The 22,330-nt window shown below is 46.5% G+C and overlaps 1 protein-coding gene across 2 annotated transcripts in view; it reads right to left on the reverse strand.

The window, feature by feature from the left end:
• Positions 1 to 3,089: 3,089 nt before the first annotated feature.
• Positions 3,090 to 22,330, reverse strand: part of SMYD1 (SET and MYND domain containing 1) — a 44,491-nt gene continuing 25,250 nt past the window's right edge. The window contains exons 5-10 of one of the 2 annotated variants that reach the window (XM_025927293.2): positions 21,092 to 21,130; positions 17,992 to 18,181; positions 12,854 to 12,946; positions 10,557 to 10,720; positions 9,156 to 9,324; positions 3,090 to 7,602 (exon numbers count right to left, since the gene is read on the reverse strand). In XM_025927293.2, the coding sequence (XP_025783078.1) occupies positions 7,444 to 7,602; positions 9,156 to 9,324; positions 10,557 to 10,720; positions 12,854 to 12,946; positions 17,992 to 18,181; positions 21,092 to 21,130 (814 nt within the window). In that variant the 3' untranslated portion in view covers positions 3,090 to 7,443. The remainder of the gene's footprint in view (positions 7,603 to 9,155; positions 9,325 to 10,556; positions 10,721 to 12,853; positions 12,947 to 17,991; positions 18,182 to 21,091; positions 21,131 to 22,330) is intronic. The other variant, XM_025927294.2, reaches the window with a different exon arrangement.

Below are 22,330 nucleotides of genomic sequence, written 5' to 3' on the forward strand. Positions count from 1 at the left end.
CTCCTCTCTTCCCACTTCCGGAGTTGAAACCCCGTAACTTGTTATGTGGATGGTTGCACAGGCCCTATGGCATCTCCCCACCCCCCTCTCTCTCTCAGCTACAAATCTCCACCCTACTAATAGTCCTCTTCCATAAAAATAGCACTGATCATAAAGCCTCCTAATTCATTGTCTCTCACATGAGTCAAACTCCTCAACCTGCATTCATGTCTCTATATCAGGAGGCAGGAAACCTTTTCTATAAAAAGCCAGAGAGTAAATATGAATGGCATTATGGGCCATCCAGTCCCCATCACAGCTGCCCAGTTCTGCTCTTATAGCACAAAGCAGGCCCAGGCAATACACCAACAAATGGGCATGGCTGTGTTCCAACAAAACTTTATGGACACTGACATTTAAATTTCATATCATTTCCGGGTGCCTGGGTGGCTCAGTCAGTTAAGTGTCCGACTTCAGCTCAGGTCATGATTTTGCAGTCTGTGGGCTTGAGCCCCGCGTCAGGCTCTGTGCCGACAGCCCAGAGCCTGGAGCTGCTTCAGATTCTGTGTTTCCCTCTCTCTCTGCCCGTCCCCTACTCCATCTCTCTCTCTCATTCTCTCACTCTGACTCTCTGTCTCTCTCTCTCAAAAATAAACATTAAAAAAATTTTAATCTCATATCATTTCCATTTGACATAAAACAGCATTCTTCTCTTGATTTTTTTCTCAACCATTTAAACACAGAATACCGTTCTTAGCTTGCACACCATATAGAAACAAGTGGCAGCTGGATCTGACCCATGGACTGTAGGTTGCTGACCCTTGCTTGATTATAGCCTGCCCTGCCTTATCTAGCTTCAACCCTTTCCTATAATATACATTCCAGTCAAGCTAAACAATCTCTCATTGCCCTAGCAATTTAAGTGCCGCCTCCTTCAAGAAGACTTCCTGAATTGCACAGCTGAAAGTACTCTTTCCCTCCCTCTGGCATTTTATCTACACCAGTTTATTGGACGAAATTCTTCCTGCCTTGCACTACAGTATTTGACATATGTGGAGTGGGGTCTTAGAAAAAGAGGGAGCCCATAATTTGGGGAACTGAGGCACACTTAAGGAAAGAGCTTCAGAGCTTCAGTAAGAATTCAGAGGTAGGAGATACAAGAAAAATAAAAAACCCTAAAGCACACTACAATATGCCATTCACAAAAATAAGTTCTAGACGAACTAAAGAGCTAAATGAATAAATGTGAAACATTAAAAATAGACATAGTAGATAAATCAGTATATATTGACGTATAGGTGCAAAAACCATGAAGAAAAAGATTAATCCATATTACAAAGGTGTGTATGAAAAGAGACTATAGACACAGTTTCCAAAACAAGCAACCATGTGGGAGAAATTATTTGTGACTTACATAACAGAGGTTGACACAATATAAAAACCTCTTCCAAATCAGTAAGAAGCCCAACAAGTCAATGGGAAGGTGGGGTAAGCACATTAATGGGCAATTCACAGGGTGAAACATGCTTAGTCTCAAAGTAATCAGGGAGGAGGGTTTTAAGAGGAGATACCATATGACAAATCAAATTAGTAAAAAGTAAAAAGATTGATAATAAGGAGCGTTTGCAAGGATATGAGTCAAGAATGGCTCTCCCATCACTGGTAGAGATGTAAATTGTGTAACGGTATCTACTAATATTTTCTAAGTTCCCTAACACCTAGCAATGCCACTCTTGTATGTCTTCCTAGAGAAGTGTTTGAACACATATATAAAAATGCCCACAAGTAAGAAAGGGCTAGATAAACTGTTGCATAGCCATACTCTGAGTTATCGAACCCATGTGGTGGCCCGTGGTCAGGCTGCGTGTTGTGCTTCTCTGAGACTGATGAGGTACTCCTGGGCAACGTGAGATTGGGGGATTTGTATGTAGTGCTGGGCAGGGAGCGGGCAAGGCAGCTTCCAGAGGTGCTGTTAACCCTCACGCACTGGATGTTATCATCAGCACTGTGCACCCCTCAGTCCAAGAGCTTGCACCTCTGACTGCCCTCACATATGTTCCTCTTCTCTCTGCTACATGCCCCAACTATGCTGATTCCCTCCTGCATTCTTTTTTAATGTTTATCTATTTTTGAGAGAGAGAGAGAGAGACAGGGCATGGGCAGGGGAGGGGCAGAGAGAGAGAGGGAGACAGAGAATCTGAAGCAGACTCCAGGCTCTGAGCTGTCAGCACGGAGTCCGACATGGGGCTTGAACCCACAAGTCCTGAGATCACGATCTGAGCCGAACGAAGTCTGACGCTTAACCAACGGAGCCACCCAGGTGCCCCAGGAAAGATTTCTTTAATGGCGTTTTTAACTACTCATTCTGCTACTCGTATGTAGCGGACCGCGTTTTTATAGACTGACAACACTACAAATGAATGTGTTCTTTTAAAGTTAAGCCAATTGCCCCGGTATAAATATTCCCACCATGGCCAATACCAAGCTATCGACGTGATGTTGATGAATGCAGAGTTTGGAAGAGATGTGCACAGTCTGCTCTCACAGGCCGGGAAGAGCTGGTTCCCACATACTGCTGCTTGCATCTACCCTCGACCTTCACTTTCCTCTTAGGGGAAGGGACCCTGGACAGCACCATGGCCGGAGTGCCCACGAAGCACTTAGGATGAGCCAGGCACCATTCAGAGAGCTTTCACATTTTAAAAGTTTAATTCTCACATCAACTCTGTGTGGTAGGTAGAAATGAGGAAACTGAGGCATGGGTGAAATCACCAGTCCAAGGTCATGCTAACATTAGGAGAGCTGAGAAAGGAACGTCACCTGTCTCTGCATCCATAATCTTAAAAACCACACTATTCCCTAAAACTGCATTGTCTAATACAGCAGCCAGTAACCACGTTGGCTTTTAAAACTGAAATTAGTTGAAATTAAATAAAATTTAAAATTCAGCTCCTCACTCATACTAGACACATTGCTAGAGCTTGAAAGGTGTAGGGGCTAGGGGCTATGGTACTGCACAACACAGATATGGTATATTTTCATCATTACAGAAAGTTCTATCAGAGAGTGCTGCTCTAAACAGACTATCAGAAATAAAGAAGCCACACATATTTGCTTGGAAATATGGATGATTTAATGGCCTTTGTTCACCGCTATAACATAAAAACTCAAAAATACGCAGTGTTACTTGTCTCTTCTGCTCTGAGATGAGCAAAGTCATTCACTTATTCATTCATTCAACACATATTAACTGAGCACCTAGTCCCAGGACCTGTGCCAGGTTCTGGGGATTGAAAGACAAAGAAAGGGACACAGCTCCTGCGTCTCCAGGAGCTCACAATCTGATGGAGGAGGCAGACAAGGAAAAAGACAATTATTAGTCATGAGGACAGTGCGATGGTGGGGGATTCGAGGGTGATGTGAGAGACTGAGATAGGCAGCCAGCAGAATCCAAGGCACTCAGGGAAGGCTTCACAGAAGGGGTGATTTCCTAACCGGATGTTGAAAGATGAATAGGAGTTGGCAGGTTTCAGATATTTTAGATAGAATGTTTCAAAATTCAAAGAGAGGCCCAGGAGAACATGGGTCACTCAGGGACCCATGAGTGACTGGGATTGACTGGAGTCTAGGATGCAGTGGAAGCAAGCAGCTAGAGCAGAAGTCAGTCTGAGGGGCAGATGTGGGGGAGGGGAGAAAGGAAAGAGAAAGAGTTTCGTTTTGGATGTGACGAGGGTGGTGTGCATGGACAACATTCGAGGGGGTATGTGGGGCTGGAGCTCAAGAGCAAGGTCTGGGAATACAGATTTAACACTATCAGCCTCAAGGTGGTGATTAAACAAAAGGCCTGGCTGGGCTCATGCAGGGAGTGCGCAAAGCAAGATGAGCACGGACCAAGAATGACCAGAAGGAACAAACCCGATCCCAGGAAATAACGCCAATGTTTCCGGGGCAGGTAGAGAAATGGGGTCGGGGAAGAAGAGAAACCACACCAGAGGATCATCACAAGAAGTGGTATCCAGAAATCAAGGGCTGGGAGTGTCAACTGTGCAAAGAGGCCAAATAATATACAGACTAAGGTACCCGCCCACCAGAGTCGACCTTGGTATGAGCCATTTCAGTGGAGTTCAGGAAGCCAGCCTGCAGTGGGTTCAGGAACAAATGAGAAGTCAAGAAAGGCAGAGAAGAACTATGAGAGACAAGTCTTTTATTTTTTTTAATGGTTACTTATTTATTTTGAGAGAGAGAGCATGCAAGTGGGAGCAGGGGCAGAGAGAGAGGAAGAGAGAGAATCCCAAGCAGGCTCCACGCTGTCAGCATAGAGCCTGATGCGGGGCTCGATCTCACAAACCATGAGATCATGACCTGAGTCAAAATCAAGGGTAGGGCACTTAACTGACTGAGACACACATGTGCCCTAAGAGATAAGTCCTTTAAAAAAAGTACTCAGTGGGCTCCTGAGTTAAGTGTCTGACTCTTGATTTCTGCTCAGGTCATGATATGATCGTGAGATTGAGCCCCATGTTGGGCTCTGTCTGCACTGAGCATGGAACCTGCTTGGGATTCTCTCTCTCTCCCTCTGTCTCTGCCCCTCCCTTGCTTGCACGCTCTCTCTCAAAATAAATAAACATTAAAAAAAATACTCGGCTGTGAAGATTATGATCAAAGAGCCCTCAGCACGTTTGTTGATGGCATTGAAGAAGGCAGTGGACAGAAGAATGTCAAGGATCCATGGTGGTGAGGGAATGAAAGGTGAAGCAAGGCCCTGAGGACATCAGAGGGGAAGAAGTCCACAGCACAGGTGGAGAGTTAGCTTTGTGGGAGGAGAGGGGCTCCCGTTCCACGAGTGTGAGAAGGAGGAAAAGAAGGTCAAGCACAGACAAGACGTGCATGAATGTGGGAAGAGGATTGAGGGAGTCCCATCTTCTGGCCTCTATTTCTCCATGGAGCAGGAGATGAGGTTCTGCTGAAAGCAGAGGACTCGAGGACAAGAGCGAAGGCCTCAAATAGCTACTGGGCAAAAGGGAAAGACAGCCAATGAAGGGCACATGAAATACTTCTGGGCTGCGCCCAAAGGCCAGCTGAGGTTGGCAAGGAGTCTGTAGAAGTGCATGTTTTCAGAGAGCCACTGTTCTCCCTGACTGTTCTTAGCATCTCCAGGAGCGGCAGACAGAAAACAAGACAGCCAAATTAATCCAGGGTTGAGACTCTGCCAGGCAGAAAGGGACAACGGGCAGAAGCTTATTTGGAAGGAAGCAAAGAAAGTAGCAGGGTGAAACACTCCAGTATACATGTCATATAGTAATCTGGGGTGGAGAAAAAAGAGAGGCGAAAAGGTAGGAAGCAATGACCAGAAAGTTAAACATCAAAAATGGAGAAATTGAGGTGCCTGGATGGCTCAGTCAGTAGAGCATGTGACTCTTGAGCTCAGAGTTGTGAGTTCAAGCCCCACACTGCGTGTAGAGTTTACTTAAAAATAAAATAAAATAAAAATGGAGAAACTATGGTCAGGAGAGGGTGCTAATGGAAAAACTGGAAAGATATCTGTAATTGAGTAAATAAAGAATCTGTGAAGCAAGAGGATTAGATGATTTTTGTGAGGGGACATTGAAGACACCAAATTTGAGGCAGAGGGGATGGAAAATAAGACCATGAATATGGGAGCATGACCGGCGGAATGGCAGACAGTGACAGAGAAGGGTAGTGGGTGGGGGGCAGGTTTTATAGGAGGCAGAAAAGTTGGGCCCCTGGAAGAATGCTGGTGCCATCTGTAGGTCTGTTGGTATGAAGGCTTGGAAGAATGGCCAATCTTCCTGTGAAAGCTTCTAGAGAAGGGGGTATCCTTGAAGAAGAGCCAAATGCCAGACATGAATATTGTGCAAAGACGTAGCACATTCACAGAGCTTTCGGACAGTTTTTTGGCATATTTGCAGAGCCACTGGAAAGGTTAAGAGGGAGGCAGTGGGTGGTTTTGAGGATGAAAAAGTAGGAACAGAGGAACCAACACTTTAGGCAGAGATGACAAATATGGGGCCTGGTGGCATTGCTTCCAGATGGTTAGAGCTCTGGGGTCAAGGGTGGCCCCAGGTGGTATAGAAGATTGGTGACACTCCCCAAACGGATAGCTTTGCTCCAGGATTCCCCCAAAACATTGGTGAGAAGTTTAGGACCCCAGAAGGTAATGGGACAACTAGATTTGGCTGATCCCAAGACCCTAACTCTTGGGTGGAAACCACAGCAACCTCCCAGGAAATGATGACAAGTCAGTCACGTCCCCAAGGAGATCCTAACCTAGGCGTGCAGAGTCCAGATTAGACTTTCCCCCTGGTGAGACTTGCAGAGGCCTCAGGGGATGGGCAGTGAGAGAAATTAAGCAAGAGAAATCATAATTATTCCTTACTAGGAATAGAAATTTGCTCGGGGCCTATGATGACGCCTAAGCCTTACATGTAACCAAATAAAACCTCCCCAAACCAATTCTGCTGAACCCATGACCATCAGGTATGTGTGTTTCCAAGCTTCCCCTTCAGCTTCACCCTGCTAAGACTTCAATCCTGGTTGACCAGTGGCCAATAAAATCTCAGATATTGTTCAAGTAGCACCCACATCACAGGGAATCAAGGCTTGACAGTGAGGATGGGTGGGGGGAGACACTCCCTCTGTGTGTTTTAGAAATAGTTTCAGAATAATACTTGGAATCCAGACTTTAAACTGAGGCCTTGAGTGGTTTGGGCAAAGCCCCACCTATTTCTGCACATTCATCTCATTCTCATATTTACTAAGAGGTTTTGGTTCTCTGAATAGAACTCAAATGGCCCAAACATCACCCCTTCTTTATAATCCCACTAATCTGAGGAAACTAGACATCATCCATCCTAGTCGGACAAGACCTGAGTATTCCAGACCATGAGTAAGACCAGCAGTCCCTGAGATACCTGCACAGGTGGGTCAGCAGTCACCTGAGACTCCTGGCACCTGCCACCCTCTCAGCTCAAATATCATCTCCTCCATGACACTCCTCCCAATGAATGCATGTGCGCACTCACACGCACACACGCGCGCACACACACGCACACACACGCGCACACACACACACCAGCCACATGCCCTCCACTGCACCCCCCCCATATAGTTTACCATTGCATTTATTATTATACTGTGCTTTAATTGTTTACATTTTGGCTGCCCAGCTACATTTGAAGCCTCTTTATCCCTTGGGTCTACCACCCAATAAATATTTACAGGATAAATTGGGCGAGGCTAGGCTGGGCTGGGGTAGAGTTCAACTGAATCTAACTGAGTTTAAATGAACCAAAATGAACTTAGGAACATAGAGCAGTATACCCACAGCAACAAGCGTGAACATGACCCCGACTTCCTCATCAAGCGTCTTCCCAGAAACCTACCACCTTCAGAATGTCTCCCCAGGTCCCCAGCCACGGTGCCCCTCCCCCACCAGACCGGTCCTCATTGCTTCTTATGGAACAGAGCCGGGGCTGGCTCATTGCTGGGCTCTGCCATGACCTGCATGGGCTGGTTGTTCAGGGCGGCCTCACGCATCTTGTGGTACATGAACTCGTTCTGGCGGAACATGCGCAGCTCCATCTCCGTCTGCATCCGCATGGCCTGTGGGACATAAATACACGATAAACGGTGATGACAGGTCACCAGGACGTATTGGCCTCTGACCTACCTTCGCCCTTTTGGAAAGGGCAGACAATGGGGTAAATGACTCCCAGACACTGAGATTCAGCTGTTCCCACTCAGAGGACACACAGATACACACACACACACACACACACACACACACACACACACACACATCCTCTGGGGGCTTGAAGTCCTGGGAGTGGGCTCGGTTTGCTAGGGAGAGGGAGGCAGACCCCTAAGAAAGTACCTTGAGGGATTGTTCACAGCAGAGAATGCTTGTTCACAGGAACTGACAAGTGGGGATTGGGTTGGAACCCTGGATCCTGCACATAGGTCCCAACTAACACTGTGGGACCTTAGGCAAATGACACCTCCTTTCAGACCTCAGTTTCCTCACACATAAAGTGGGTGAGATTCCTTCATATGTCACAATGGAACAAGAAGATTACAGTATGTGATGCATAGAAAAGCCCCTATGCTCCCATATTTCCATGCAAGAAACATTTACCAAGGGCCAGGCATCATTGAGGCACTAAGGATACAGCAGTGAAGAAGGCAGAGCCTTTGGCAAACTTAATATACTATACGTAAAGTTGGTCTTCTCAGACATTTTATGACACTGAAGTCTGTCCTCTTTCCCTGTACCATACTGAATGAGGACCGTCCTTTGAACCCTGTCACCCTCAAATAAACCAGCTCTTCCAAACACAAAGGAAACTTGGGGCGCCTGGGTGGCGCAGTCGGTTAAGCGTCTGACTTCAGCCAGGTCACGATCTCGCGGTCCGGGAGTTCGAGCCCCGCATCAGGCTTTGGGCTGGTGGCTCAGAGCCTGGAGCCTGTTTCCGATTCTGTGTCTCCCTCTCTCTCTGCCCCTCCCCCGTTCATGCTCTGTCTCTCTCTGTCCCAAAAATAAAAATAAAAAACGTTGAAAAAAAAAATTAAAAAACAAACAAACAAACAAACACAAAGGAAACCCCAGCTATTAAGACCAGGCCATTTGCTAGGCACTGTTCTGAGTGCTTTTTACACATTAACTCACTGAACCCTTATCACAACCCTATCCTTTCTCTCCATTTTACTGATGAGGAGACTGGGGCCCACACATTCCACGTTTGCACTCACACAGCTAGAAAGTGGTAAAGCTGGAGTTCAGTCTCAGCAGCCTGATTCCAGGGCCTATGCTCCCCAGCTCTGCTCTATGAGGCACAAATTCTAATGTACCTGGCCGCACACATACTGCTGGTTAGGCTTTCCCAGTCCACGCTTGGAGCATCTCAGGGTTCAAACCTCAGCTTTGCCATCCACTCACTATGTGACCAGAGACAGGTTAATCCCCTTCCCGGGGCCTCAGTTTGCTCGGATGTAAAACAAGGGGGGTGGTGAACTAAAGCAGTTCTGAATTCCCTTCTGCTCCAGCAGGCAATCTATGGGACTCCCCAAATGCAGAGTCCAGAACTCTGGGGTCTGCAGCTCCCATCCTTAGAGAGCTCAGACCAGACAAGGACGCACATCTCTGAGATGCTACTTGCCTCTAAGTCCTTGGTGATTGGGTGGGAGGGTCCATGTGTCACCAGGAGAATGGCATAGGCTTTGCAGATCATCCCGTGCCCCACCTCAATGTTCCCAGCATGCCAGTTGGTCAGCCCTGCCCGCATCACGGCCATGCCCAGCTGGGCATTGTTGGGGTGGTAGAGCTTCCTGTGGGGGCATAGCAAATAATTGTACAAATCATCCCAACCTTCCTGAGAGGTGCACGGTATTTGACAGCTCACCATGTACCCTCATTGATTCAGTCCATCTGCTCTCCCATCAGCACCATGAGGCATCTACAGCCCATTGGGCAGGGCCTGAGCCACAGAGAAGGTGGGCAGTGACCAAGCACACCGAATGGTGAGGCTGTGAGAGCTGAGACTCTGACCTGGGTCACCAAGGCAAGTCCTCGTGGGGAAATGGAGTCAGGATTGGACTCTGAACTAGAGGACAGGAGGCTGGGAGCTCTCAGGAGCACCCCAGCCTTCTCCCTGCAAAGTAGACGTTCAGGGGAATAAAAATAACTTGAATGTCCTTTCTGGGACAGAACTGTATTCTCACCTCCTTGGCACGGTCCTAACAGAGCTTCCTTTTAGCATATTGTACAGTCTTCCTGGCTTTTGTTTATGAGGAACATTCTCTCCAAAAAAAATGTACCTTCTTGTGCCAACATACTCATTTGGTCAAAGATACAAATTCACATGCCAATGTGGACATGGAAGGCAAGAGAAAGACATTGGCAGAGGGAAGGCAGGAACTGTGCATTTTCTAATTTATAAGCAAGGATGGCTAACACCTTTTTTTTTTCTTTAATAAAAGAAAGGTCACAGGGTTGCCTGTGCTGACTGCCAGGCGGAAATCCTTTCGAAGCACTTAAAAGCAAGCTGAACTTAGCCGTAAGAAAACCAAACGCAGAAGGGGCCACCCAAGTGGTAGATGTGCTAGAGGATTTGGGAAAGACCAGGGATGACCCATAGGTATCATCTCAGGTACTAACTCTGATCATTCGGTCAGGACCACTCAGAGCACCATGGTAAAAAGACTCAGTTGTAAAGATAAAAAGGACTGGGCCACCTGGGTGGCTCAGTCAGTTAAGCAGCCAACTCTTGATCTCGGTTCAGGTCATAATCTCACAGTTTGTAAGTTCGAGCCCCGCATCAAGCTCTGCTCTGACAGTGCAGAGCCTGCTTGGGACACACATGCTTTCTCTCTCTCTCTCTCTCTCTCTCTCTCTCTCTCAAAATAAGATAAATAAACTTAAAGATAAAGAGGACCATGGTCGATTACTGATGCCTCCCGTGGGTGCAGGAGGGAGAGACAGCAATATGGGTGCCATCTTTGCCATTCCTGGAATAGACACTTTTCCAGGAGACTTTCTGAGACCCAGCATTGTTACCTACATATAGCCATCCACCATCCTCCTGGCGTAGTGCGAGGCCTCCTCAAAGGCCTGGAGGTAGGAGAGGACCTCCGAAACAGTGCTCAGCATCCGCAGCGTGTAGAGGTTGGTGTCGGCAAACACTGGCTCCTGCTTCTGCAGGCACTCCCGGCACAATTTCACAACCTGGAGGAGACACAGGACCTGTCCGTGACCACGGCACCGCAGCATGCACGTAGCTCATATATGGGGGCACCACGATGACACTAGACATTCATTCTTTTAAGGCCGAGGAAATGGCTGACAGAGGTGCAGGAGCACCAGTCTGTGATCTGAATAGCAAAATGGCCCTATTTGGCTACGATGCAGGGATGGAAAGGGTGACAGTGGGAGATATGGCTGACATATGACAAAAATGAGTTTTCATAATCAGTAGGTAGCAGAGAGTTATGAAAGACAGAGAGAGAGAGAGAGATTGACTGATTGATTGATTGATTGACTCTTACAATAATGCAATGAGATAGGTACTACTAACATTCCCGTTTTACCAGAGGAGGAAACTGAAGCACAGAAAGGGTTAAGTGCTTTGCCGAAGTCATGCAGGTGGTAAAACATGGAGCAAGAATTCAAACTAAGCAGCCGGGCTTTATCTGAACCACCATTCCTGGGACTCTCCACTCTGGTTGGGCTCTGGAATTACCTGGAGACATTTTTAAAAACAGCAGTGTCTGGACCCTACCCCAGACCAATTGAAAGCAAATATCTGGGGGACGGACCCTGGCAACTGTAGGGTATATAAGCTCCTGGGTGGTCCTTATGCACAGAGAGTTTGGACAATCATTCCCCGATGGAAGCATACAAGATGAGCTGGCAGAAAGGGAGGCTCCCAGGAGGCTGGGAGACCCACCAGGAGGATGTCACCTTGGTTCTGGTAAGGAATAAGATGGGCCTGACCCCAGTGAGCTTGGAGTCAGGCTTTTCTGACTGATTCCTGTGTCCACATGGGCTTGGGTTGCATCCTACAAAGTCAGATGGTCTCTAGATTTTAGTTGTTCTTTGTTCCCCCTTCACTTGCCGCTGTCATGGGAGAAATGTCACACAATTCCTTCCATCTCAAATGAGCAGAAAATAATTTTGCTCTGAGACTCTCCCAGAGTCCCATGGGTGGGGGGTGTGACCAACTGTGGACTGACCATCAATCCATCCTGAAGACAATCCTCTTAACCCCACGGGGCCAGTGTCCAGGTCTACACCTGGTCCTGTTAGGTTTGAATGGAAGGGGAGAAATGAGAAGTCAGAAGATTGGAACCAGCGGAGCCCTCCTGATTGCTTCAGCTCCTACGTCGTGCCTCTGACATAGGTTTTCCACATTGTACAGTAACACCCTGCTGGCGTGCCTGTCTCCCCACCCATGAGAACTCCTGGGAGACAAGGAGCATGTCTCGCGTTGGTCACCCCACCAGTAAGGGCTCACAAATGTGCAATGAATGAGTAAATGAAGAGGATGAAAATAAAGGAGAAGCAGGTGGAAATGAAAACAAATTCATCTCTCACTGCCATGCCTTGGTGGCTTCCAAACCCAGCTACATGCCTGGGTTGTTGAAAGAGCCTGGGGGAAAGACACTGATTCACAGTCACTGTGTTCTGTTGCAGATTTGACAAATCATATCTTAGGGGGTGAGACACGGGAATCTGCATTTCCAACAAGCTGCCCAGGTAAATCTGATGCAAGTACTCTGCAGGTCAGTGTGTGGCAGTGGGTCTCCATTTTGGGTGCACATTGGAATCACTTGAGAGTTTTAAAAATCCTGACATCTGGGTTTTACCCCCAAAGAGATTTGGGTGAAAATGTCCTGGGTCGGAGCCTGAGCATCAGGAGTTTTCCACGATTCTAGTGTACATCCAGTTGACAATTCCTGCTGCTTCGAGAGCCAGGGCTGAATGCTCAGTTGGTAGAGACTGGAAACTGTAGCCAGGACATGCATTCAATTACGAAAAAGCAGGTGACCCACTGCCATTTCCATTTCTCCTCCTCTGATGCCAACCTGAGATATCACAGACCTCCCAGGGACATTTGCCAGGCTGCCTGTGCTCTCCTCAGACCCAGTTTCAGTCGGTTGAGCAATCACTGAGAACATATCCCCAAGAGATGCTAAAGGCTTAAGGGCAAGAAGAGTCATGGTGCAAACCAAGGGCTATCCTCCAGAAAAACAACCTGCTGGGTAGCCTCCTCATCTCCACCCCTCCCCATGTCCCTCCCATACTAGAGAATCTTTCTGCCCTCTTCCCCACCCCATCCCTATAAAAATGAATTCTTACCTCATGGTATAAACCCTCAGAGCGAGCCTTGTCAATTTTTTCCAGTGTATCCTTGGACAACTGTATCATTTCCTTTACCGCTTCCGGAGAGGGCTGGGAAAAAAGGAACATTGAGTTAGAGACCCCCTCACGAAGCAACCCATTGCATCTTTGAATAGCTGCCATCTTTGACATTCAATGTAGGACAAGATTAACGCTTTCCTCATTCTGAATGCTTCGTTTCCATAAATGCTGCTCAAGATCCCTATAGCTTTTCCAGCTCCCTCATTATGCTTCTGACTCACATGCATTTTTGACTGACCAAGCCCCAGCACCTTGCTGCCAGACAATTGTTCCCCACCTGGTGCTCATGCCTGGGTTTTGGAACCCCAGTGCAGAATCTGACATTCTCATTCTATCACCCAAAATATCTTCCATTATTTGTCTTTACTTCAAGTCAACCACGTGTTCTACAGGTAATGCCCTCGCATTTTAGTCTTCACACAAGTCATGGATTTAAATACTGACTGGCACAGGACTGAGGACAGAAGCTTACGGCTTAACCAAAAAATCGTGCTCCAGTTTGCCATTGAGCTCATTATAGAAGGGACTTGTGGTTGTGGGCATTCAAACCCTTCCAAAGTATCTTTGCACCCAGTTCATATTTCTTTGTCTTGACCAAATTATATCATGAGAGAATTTGTCAGCTGTCTCTGTGAAATCTAGACTCATCAGGTTTACCGCATTTGCCTACATGGTCCAGTGATCTTATTTTTCAAAAACCAAGGTTTGATATTTCAGGCAAGGAGGCACCATAATTAAAAGCCCACGAGGGCATCATAATTTTGAATAAGAAGTGCCAAACTTCTCAGTGTCCAAAGAAAAAGTTTACTTGCTGGGCTCATCCATATCAGAAACTCTTTTCCGGAATACAAAAATAAGAATTTTTTTCTTTTCCTTTTTTTTTTTTTTTTTTTTTTTTTGCCTACACAAATCTGATAAAACTTTTTTCCAAAATGAAAAAAAACTTTGTTATTTATTCCGACCATAAAAATGATATATAGAAGTTGTAAAAAAAAAAAAAAAACAAAAAACAAAACTAAAACACGTGAAAAAAGCATGGAGAAAAAACAGAAATCCTTGGAATCCACCCAAAGATGAACATAGCATTTTGAGGAACACTTTCCAATGCATATATACAGGAATAATATTTAAAATATTTAACAACTGGTACAGGAAAGGCACTGACCAATCAGAACAGACACTGACCATAAGCAGCCATACATTTATACGGCCTTAGCAGGGGCGCCTGGGTGGCGCAGTCGGTTGAGCGTCCGACTTCAGCCGGGTCACGATCTCGCAGTCCGTGAGTTCGAGCCCTGCTTCGGGCTCTGGGCTGATGGCTCAGAGCCTGGAGCCTGTTTCTGATTCTGTGTCTCCCTCTCTCTCTGCCCCTTCCCTGTTCATGCTCTGTCTCTCTCTGTCCCAAAAATAAATAAACGTTGAAAAAAAAAAATTTTATACGGCCTTAGCAGTATATCCTGGCTGAACCGCCTGTACATGTGCACATGCGTGTGTGTATATGCCAACAGCACCAAATATTTCTTCTAATTGGAATAGTATCAGATTTCCGTCTATAGTCTGTTTCTTTCACTCAGTAGGTTATGGATATTTTCCCATGTCAATATAAAAATACAGCACCACGCTTAATAATTATAGACTTTTCCACTATATAAAGCCAGAATAATTTATTCAACCAGTTTTCCAATTTTTTCACTGTAAGGAATTGGGTCCAATGGCTCCATTTCGATTTGCTGCTTACGTTGTTTTGTGAGATCATGACCTTCACCAAACCACCAAAAAGTAACAAGAGGATGGGCATCTGTTCCCATAAAAATACAGTCCCTTAATAGATGGAGATCAGGATCTTCCCTTGGTCTCCCAGCTGTCCTGAGCCAGTTCTATACTGAGTATCCACCTTGCAGTATGAGAGGCCCTGGCCAGGACAGCTTGCTTCAGGGTCAGGATCTTCTAAGGAATGACCTTTGTATTTATTCTTCTACGCACTGCACTTCGGCTTCCGCAGAGTTCTTAACTAACTAAAGTGTTAGTTAACTAACACTACGGTTTTGACTACCCTCATTTCCTTCTGCATCTGGCCTCCCTGGAATCCTTCTGCATCTCTGGGGTCTTGCGTGGCCTGACGCCAACAAGTGTTGCATCCACCAGTGCTGTGATTTCTGCTCACAGGCCTCACTCCTGACCCAACCTTTGTCTTGATCTTTGATGTGGCTCAGATTTCTGGCTTCTGGCTACCCTCTAGCCCCAGAGTACTTCTTCGCCTTCTGTTAACTCGGATCGTGTCTTGGTTCCAGACAGGTCATTTAAGTGCATATCTGCTTTCCTAAACTCATTTGAATCAAGCACATAAGTAAGAGGGGGGTCTATGTCTCATCTGGTTGGGCAGAGTTCTGTAACTGGTAGTCCAGAGGTGTACCACCAATCTGTCAAACCTAGATTTTTCCTTTCATCCATTGCTTGTTGCTCAAATAATGGCTCATTGAAGCACTTCTAGTTTATGAGCACTAATCTGTAATCTATAGTAAGTTCCATCATGTTTAAAACTCAAAACTCATAGTGAATCTTCTGGAGAAATCAGGGTAGAGCTGGAGAATACCAAGTGGTCAGGTATTAATAAAAGTCTTGTTCAATTTGATGTTGTAAGGAAGACTGTTACTTCAAGCTTTGGAAGTGAATCAAATTTGCTCAAGGAGGCAGCTGCCAAGATTCTCAAAACAACCTGGCTAGTAGGTTGTTAATTGCATGTGCAACATGTGATAAAGCTATTCTGAGAAAGGAAATAGGGCTGTTCCATTTGGCTCCACTTTTCAGAGTAAAGGCAGGAAAGCAGGATCTGCAGATAGGATTTTAGGAACCCTGCAGAGAGAGACTCTCCTCCCCAGAAATACAAAAGAAATAGAAAACCAGGAGGACAAGAGTAAGGAGCTGGAGCAGAGGGAAACGTCAGTGGAAGAGGAGCCAGAGGAAGAGGAGGAGGAAGACTAGGAGGAAGGGGAGAAGTCAGAAGATGGGGAGGAATCATCAGAAGGGAAGGACCAACTGGAGTGGGAGGAGCCAGAAGTAGAAGAGAAGAGGGAAAGAGGGATACTGGTTCCCCAACGTTGAAAAACTGGCATATTCCTATCGTGAAAACCAAGGGTGAGAACTGAGGAGACAGAAAAAGAAAAACGTAAGCAATCCAAACAAGGAGGGCCCAAAGCTATAGTTGAGGGGAATGTTAAACATTTTGGTGTTATTTTCGCATTTTGTAAATATTTGGTTTTGACTTTTATCCAGGTTAACATACACACATATATCAACGAGTTAACACATACATATATTAAGGAGTCAGGAGGGATTCTGATGCCAATCAAAAGTTTGAGGAAGAGTCACAAAGCCTGGATTACTGGATAGGGCTTATCAGGCTGAGATAACACATTATAAACGCATTTAAAGAAAAGCACCTTTGACAACCACATAGATAGGATAAGCTTGAAAAAACTGCTAACAGTGCAACTCCCTTTTTACAGATGAGGACACTGGCTCAAAAGGAAGATGCTTGCCCACACTCAGAAATATTCAGTGTCATAGCCCGAACTCTTAACACTGGCCTCCTGGCTCATTTTCCAGTATTCTTTCTACTATATTATAATGGCCTTGAATTTGCCTTAGGATGCACTGCTTTTTAAAAAATTATACTCAATATTTGGGGCACTTGGGTGGCTCAGTTGCTTAAGCGTCCGACTCTTGATTTTGGCTCAGGTCATGATCTCATGACTTGTGAGATCGAGCCCTACACTCGCTGACAGTGCAGAGCCTGCTTGGGATTCTCTCTCTCCCTTTCTCTCTGCCTCTCCCCTGCTCTCTCTCTCTCTCTCTCAAAATAAATAAGCATTTAAAAAAATAAAAATAGGTTAAACTCAATTTTTTTCTGATGAATTTTTTTGGTTGACTAATTTTGGTTTGGGTTACTTTTATTTTGTTTATTTATTTTCATAGAGAAACCAAATTTTACATAAAAACAATAGAAAGCTTTTGCTTTGAATCCAGGTAGGTTCAAGCAGAAATCATCAATCTTTTATATCAAGAGAAACGCCAACTCTGCAATTCCACACTGGAAGACGTGGGCATATCGTCACCAGCTGGTAGCAGCATATCTCAAGTAAAGAGAGGAGAACCAAGAGCCACATATTGCGTGGTTGTATTCCTAGCCAGGAGCCTTCATTCCTAGGTCTCTTTATCTGAGGTCTTGACCTCTGGAGGCCTCCTTCCAGAGGAGGAGGAAGGAACCTTGAAGATTCTCTCCCCCACTCCAACTTGGTACCCAGTACTTTTCTACCCTTAGCCCTTCCCCCACAGCTTCTTCCACCCTCTCCCCATCTCAGGTCCATAAAACTGCTGAACCCCTTTGGCTGAGCCCCTCAGCAGGGAGAAGACCCCCACCTGACCCTCCACCTGTGCACTTTTCCATGGGGGAAAATGGAACAAGAGGAGTCCAGTTTTAGCCTTTTGTTTATACCATTGCTGGGCTCTCTCCCAGTTCAGCCAAGCTCCTGAAATCCCCCTCAGGAATCCTTTAGCTGCTTGGTGGTCTCACCAGCAACCAGGCAGCAAGCAATTCAGGATTTAAGCACATTACCCAATCTCTACATTGCCCATTTCCATGGGACTAGGAATATCTTTGTGATAACCAGGCAAATGATCTCTTTGCCCATCTGGTCTCAATATATGAAACTCTCAGCATTACTTAACCAGCAAAAGGGCACAGAGAAGAACTAAAATTTACTCAGTGTCCACTCTGTATGCCACTCCCTTTACATTTATCACTTTGTTCAGTCCCCACAGTAACCCCTTCTGGTGGGTGCCATCATTCCTATTTTACAGATGAGAACACTGAGCAACTTCACCAACGCAAACACCTGGCAAGCGGTGGCCCCAGGACGCTAGCTGGGACCTTTCCTCTATGTCCTGTCCACCACCCCACAGCACCTTTCTAATAGTCACAGGCTGGTTCTCTGCACGGATGAGCTGTGAAATCCACCCTTGCTGGCTCCCAGAGAAGATGGTCGCAGACACCCCAGGAGCAGGACTACAAGTACCTTCGGGTCATCTTTCACCCCCAGAAAGAGGTCATCCTTCAGCTTTTTTTGGCAGTGCTCACACGTGCAGTCAAAGTAGTACTGCTTCTTCAGCTGCCTCTTGCGCTCCTCACTGACGTTAAGGAAGTCGATATAGGATACGGTCAGCTCCTCTCCTTCTGAGATCTTGCCCAGGGCCCGGAGCTCAATTCTGGACAAGGTAGAGGAAAGAGTAAATCAAATACAGGGCTCTCAGAGTGGGGTCTCTGCTCTCCAAGGTCGCAGGGAGTTGAGTCTTAAAGATAACTCCCACTAGCACTCCAAGAAAACTCCCAATCCCACCCCCACCCCCAAAGGACCCAAAGGACAATTTTCTGGATAATTCTGCTCTACACATTATAACAATCAAATCTGCTCCATTCAGTTAATTGCTCTGAAATCCAATTAAATGGATTCCCAGGAGAGGGCTGGGCACAGTCACAAAGCCATACGTAGCTTCCTCGCCTGCAATTATCCCTGTACATTTAGCTACTGGATGCCTGCAACAAAGGAAGGGAGAAATAATAAGGTAAACATTCCAAATAGGAGAAGACTCAACAGTTGCCTCTGCTTAGTTTAGAGACTACTCTTTTGAAAGTACGTACATTCAGTTACCCACAATTGTGGCCTGTTCTGGGTTCAACATTAAGCCCTCCCTCACCTACCCCTCAGTCCACTGGTTCTGGTCTACGTTATGGAAAGAGACAGGCCTGGAGATCACTGATGACGAATAAACAAAGGCTGGCTCTGTTAGCCTGCTGCATTGTTCATTTTGTATTTACGGGGGGGGACGCGGGCTTTGGTTGAAGGTAGGTAGCAACAGCAGATGGCATTTCAATCCCCTTCCAGCCTAGACCTGACCCTCTCATTACCTACAGCACTACCACCTTACCAGGTAACAGATACAGAAGGTGCTGAGGACAAAAGCCCACTCACTGCAGAGCTGATATCCAGCTAAGCCAAACAAGCAGAGCAGCTCGTGGGCCTCTCAATCATGCACCCTCCACCACAAGGCCAGGAGCTACAGAGAACAACCGGGGAGCCCCGCAAGCTGGCTGCCTAGCTGTGCTCTTGTGTCCCCCCAGGATCTTCTCACTGCCCAGTGGGAAGCCATCACCCAGAGAGTGGGTGGCAGGACACAGAGGGCTGGGGAGAACATCTGCAGACAGGTCTGTGTTTATTTCCGCTACCTCCCAGAGAGGCTGAGTCAGACACCATGTGACCGGCAGCCCCTTCCACACACTCTGAGGTGGCAACCAGGTGAGTAACCACTGACTGGAAGTGACAGGCATGTCCAAGTATCTTAGGTGACCACTTAAGGTAAAAAAGCCTTCTCCCAAATCGGGGTACCCTGACATGCCAAATAAACGTGATAATATATACAAACAATTCAGAGGGAGCCTGGCAAAGTCTCAGTGCCTGTTCATGTGCCCATGGGACCCCTTTCTTTTCTCCCCCACCCCAATTTTTGGCAGCAGCTGTCCTGCCATGGTGAAAGGCAAGAGGGAGAGGTGAGTTGTATGATTCTCCTCACAGCCCAGCTTAGAATCCTAATAGTCTCAGCTGCAGGGGATCAACGTCCCCATTTCACAAGGGAGGGCACCGCCACCCAGAGAGGGGAAGGAACTCCCCCCATGAGGTCCCACAACACTTTGGCAACAGTCAAGACGAAAAATCGAGTGCCATTCACACTTCACCTCAATATAATCCTCTCCCTAGAGTGTCCTCAGTCTGCCTCCCAGGTCTGCCATGCACAGGGAAAGAAATGCACCAAAGCCTTTGACTTCAGAGCTCTGTCAATGTTCTAAATCGTTCCATGCGAACAACTCCTGGGCCAGTGTTGAGTGTGGATCTCTGGCATCTGGTCCTGGTAAGGTAAGTAATTCTGCCCCCACCAACCCCACACGGCTCCATTGTGACATATTCCCATTCAACAGTGATTCAATGCCAACTGAGTGAGGATTCCCAATAGCCTTTCTTCCTATCACAGCTCAGTCAGTTCTCGCAAGGTCTCAGAGTATCTCAAATTATCTCAATTATGTAGAGAATTTTCAAAACCAAATGAACTTAGTGTCCCTCAAATATGAAAATATGCATGCCCCATTTCACCTTACTTGGGATTCGGGGTCAGGGGATGAATTGCAACCATCAGTCCATTCTCCCTTTTCCATCTTTAATGCCTGCAATTCTGGAGTTCAGCTAATTGAGGCACACATAGGCAACTTATTTAACGTATTTATTTCTTGGAGAGATTAGAAATGCAGTGCAGAGCCCCAGAGACTTAAAACTAGGAAGGTCCCTAGAGATGTGCTCATCTTGACCTTTGCTCTCCAGATGTGGGACCCACATCCCATTCCCAAGGGATGATGGGAATCATCCAAAGTCACATGTAATCCAGACCAACACACACTCCAATGCAGCAACCACTCCTACCCCTGCCTTCCCAGAGCCCAAACTCCCATGCAGAGTTTTGTTCTTAATCTAAAGAGCATTTCAAGTACTTTCAAACCCAGCCTGAGAAATAGATCCACCTGGGGCCATTTATTTGTCACTAAGAAAAGTCAAAGCAAAATCTTACCTAAACCACTAACTCATAGTTGGCCAGAAACATTGAAAAAACAGCGTAAATAAATATTTATCAAAAAGATTGCAGCTACTATACTCAGAAGACAGTCTGGGTGAGAAATTGGGGGTTATACATAAACACAGTCCCTTTAGTACGTCAGTAATATCAGTATCCTCATTTTATATAAGCAGGACTTCGACGGACAGCGTGGGTTTTGCTAAGGTGATGTGGACTAGAAGGGACTGGCATGCTTTGGGATTGGGGTAGTGAGAGAAGCAAGGAGTGAAAGGAAAGAAAAGAAGCAAAGGCACGGTGGGGAGTGGGTGGGTGAGGAACAAAACGATTAATATATATGCATTTAAAATATAGCATTCAGCAAAGATCAGACTCTGGGCTGTGGAAGGATATTACAGCCAGAGAGCAGCTTCGGAGTCTCGGGAGGGGGCGGCCCCAGCAAACCAGGCAAGTGAGGGAGATGGGTCAGAGGGGCAGGGATGCTTGCAAGGACTGACCCACCTCATCTGGGTGTGAAACATGGATTTCACTGCCTCATGACTGAAAGACAAAACAGACACCCGAATGGAAGTCATTACCATCGGCTGGTCCAGTACAGCTAGCAAGGGAGCACAGCATTCCAGCTTATGCAATGAAAGCTTTGGCCATCACCACCACCTTTATCCCAGCCCCTTCCAGTGGGGGCTCACTTGACAAGAAGCAGACTGCTATAGTGGAAAGTGCACTGGATTTAGAATGAGAAGTTCTGGGTTCAAAGGTCCTCAGCTCTGGACAAGTTATTTCCCTTTCCTGGGCTCACCGTCCTCAACTGCAACCTGGTAATGGGACTACCATGAGACAGTGCATTTAATAATAGGTGCTAAACCCTGTATGGGTGCTGTTATCTTACTCCCAAGCATCGTGGCCTCTTTGATGTCTATCTTGGGGACTGTGTGAACTGCAAATGGAGGTTGGTTCGGTCACATAGGTAGTATGTAAAATTCCATTGGGTTAGAATTGGGTTCTTTCCACTATGGCAGGCAGCTAGACTATGACTGCAAAATCACCTTCTTTTGCACAACAGCCAAGAAACCAGGTAAATATGGCTGCTCAGTGGATGCAAAGAAGCCAGAGCAGACATCAGATTTGGTCTGAAGAAAGGGTTCCTGGGCTCCTACAGCTGTTACATGTAGTGACAAGGGGAGCCCTGGGTCAACACTGCTTAGGGGAGTGGTGTCCCAAAAGACCAGCCCATATATGGCTGAATTTGATCCTCAGCCAAGCAGGCTAACCTGGGACAACAGCCCCTCTGAGGAGTATTCTATGAGGTCCACGTCAATGACCCCAAGAGGCTTAGCAAGGGAAATGCAAATTCCGGGGAAAAATGATCTGGGTCCCAAATAAACTTCTCTGTCTTGAGTAACTTTCTCACTTGCTTAGAGCCTGGTGTCATGCAGGCCTTTGTTTCCAGAAATAGGAAGGAAAAGGGAAAGCAGAGTCCTTGCTATATTGGGGTTTAGGCTTGATTCTTGACTAAGAACCAGAAACCATTGTCTCTGGCTTCCAGGAAGTTTGGGGGCAAAGCAGCTCATTGTTGATGGCTCAGAGTTGACTTACACCTGTCATAAAATCTTGTCTCATCTCTAAGAGCAAAATAAGTAATATTGCTTAGGCTTCGTCCTCCAAATTCCCCCAGCCCTGAGTCATGGACAGCCAGGCTCTCATTCTGTTTGCTGACTTCTCCATTTATGCCCATCCCAA

This window comes from Puma concolor, chromosome A3 (assembly GCF_028749965.1).
Source record: "Puma concolor isolate L17-30 chromosome A3, mPumCon1.1.hap2, whole genome shotgun sequence".
In the NCBI taxonomy this organism is placed as follows: Eukaryota; Metazoa; Chordata; class Mammalia; order Carnivora; family Felidae; genus Puma; species Puma concolor.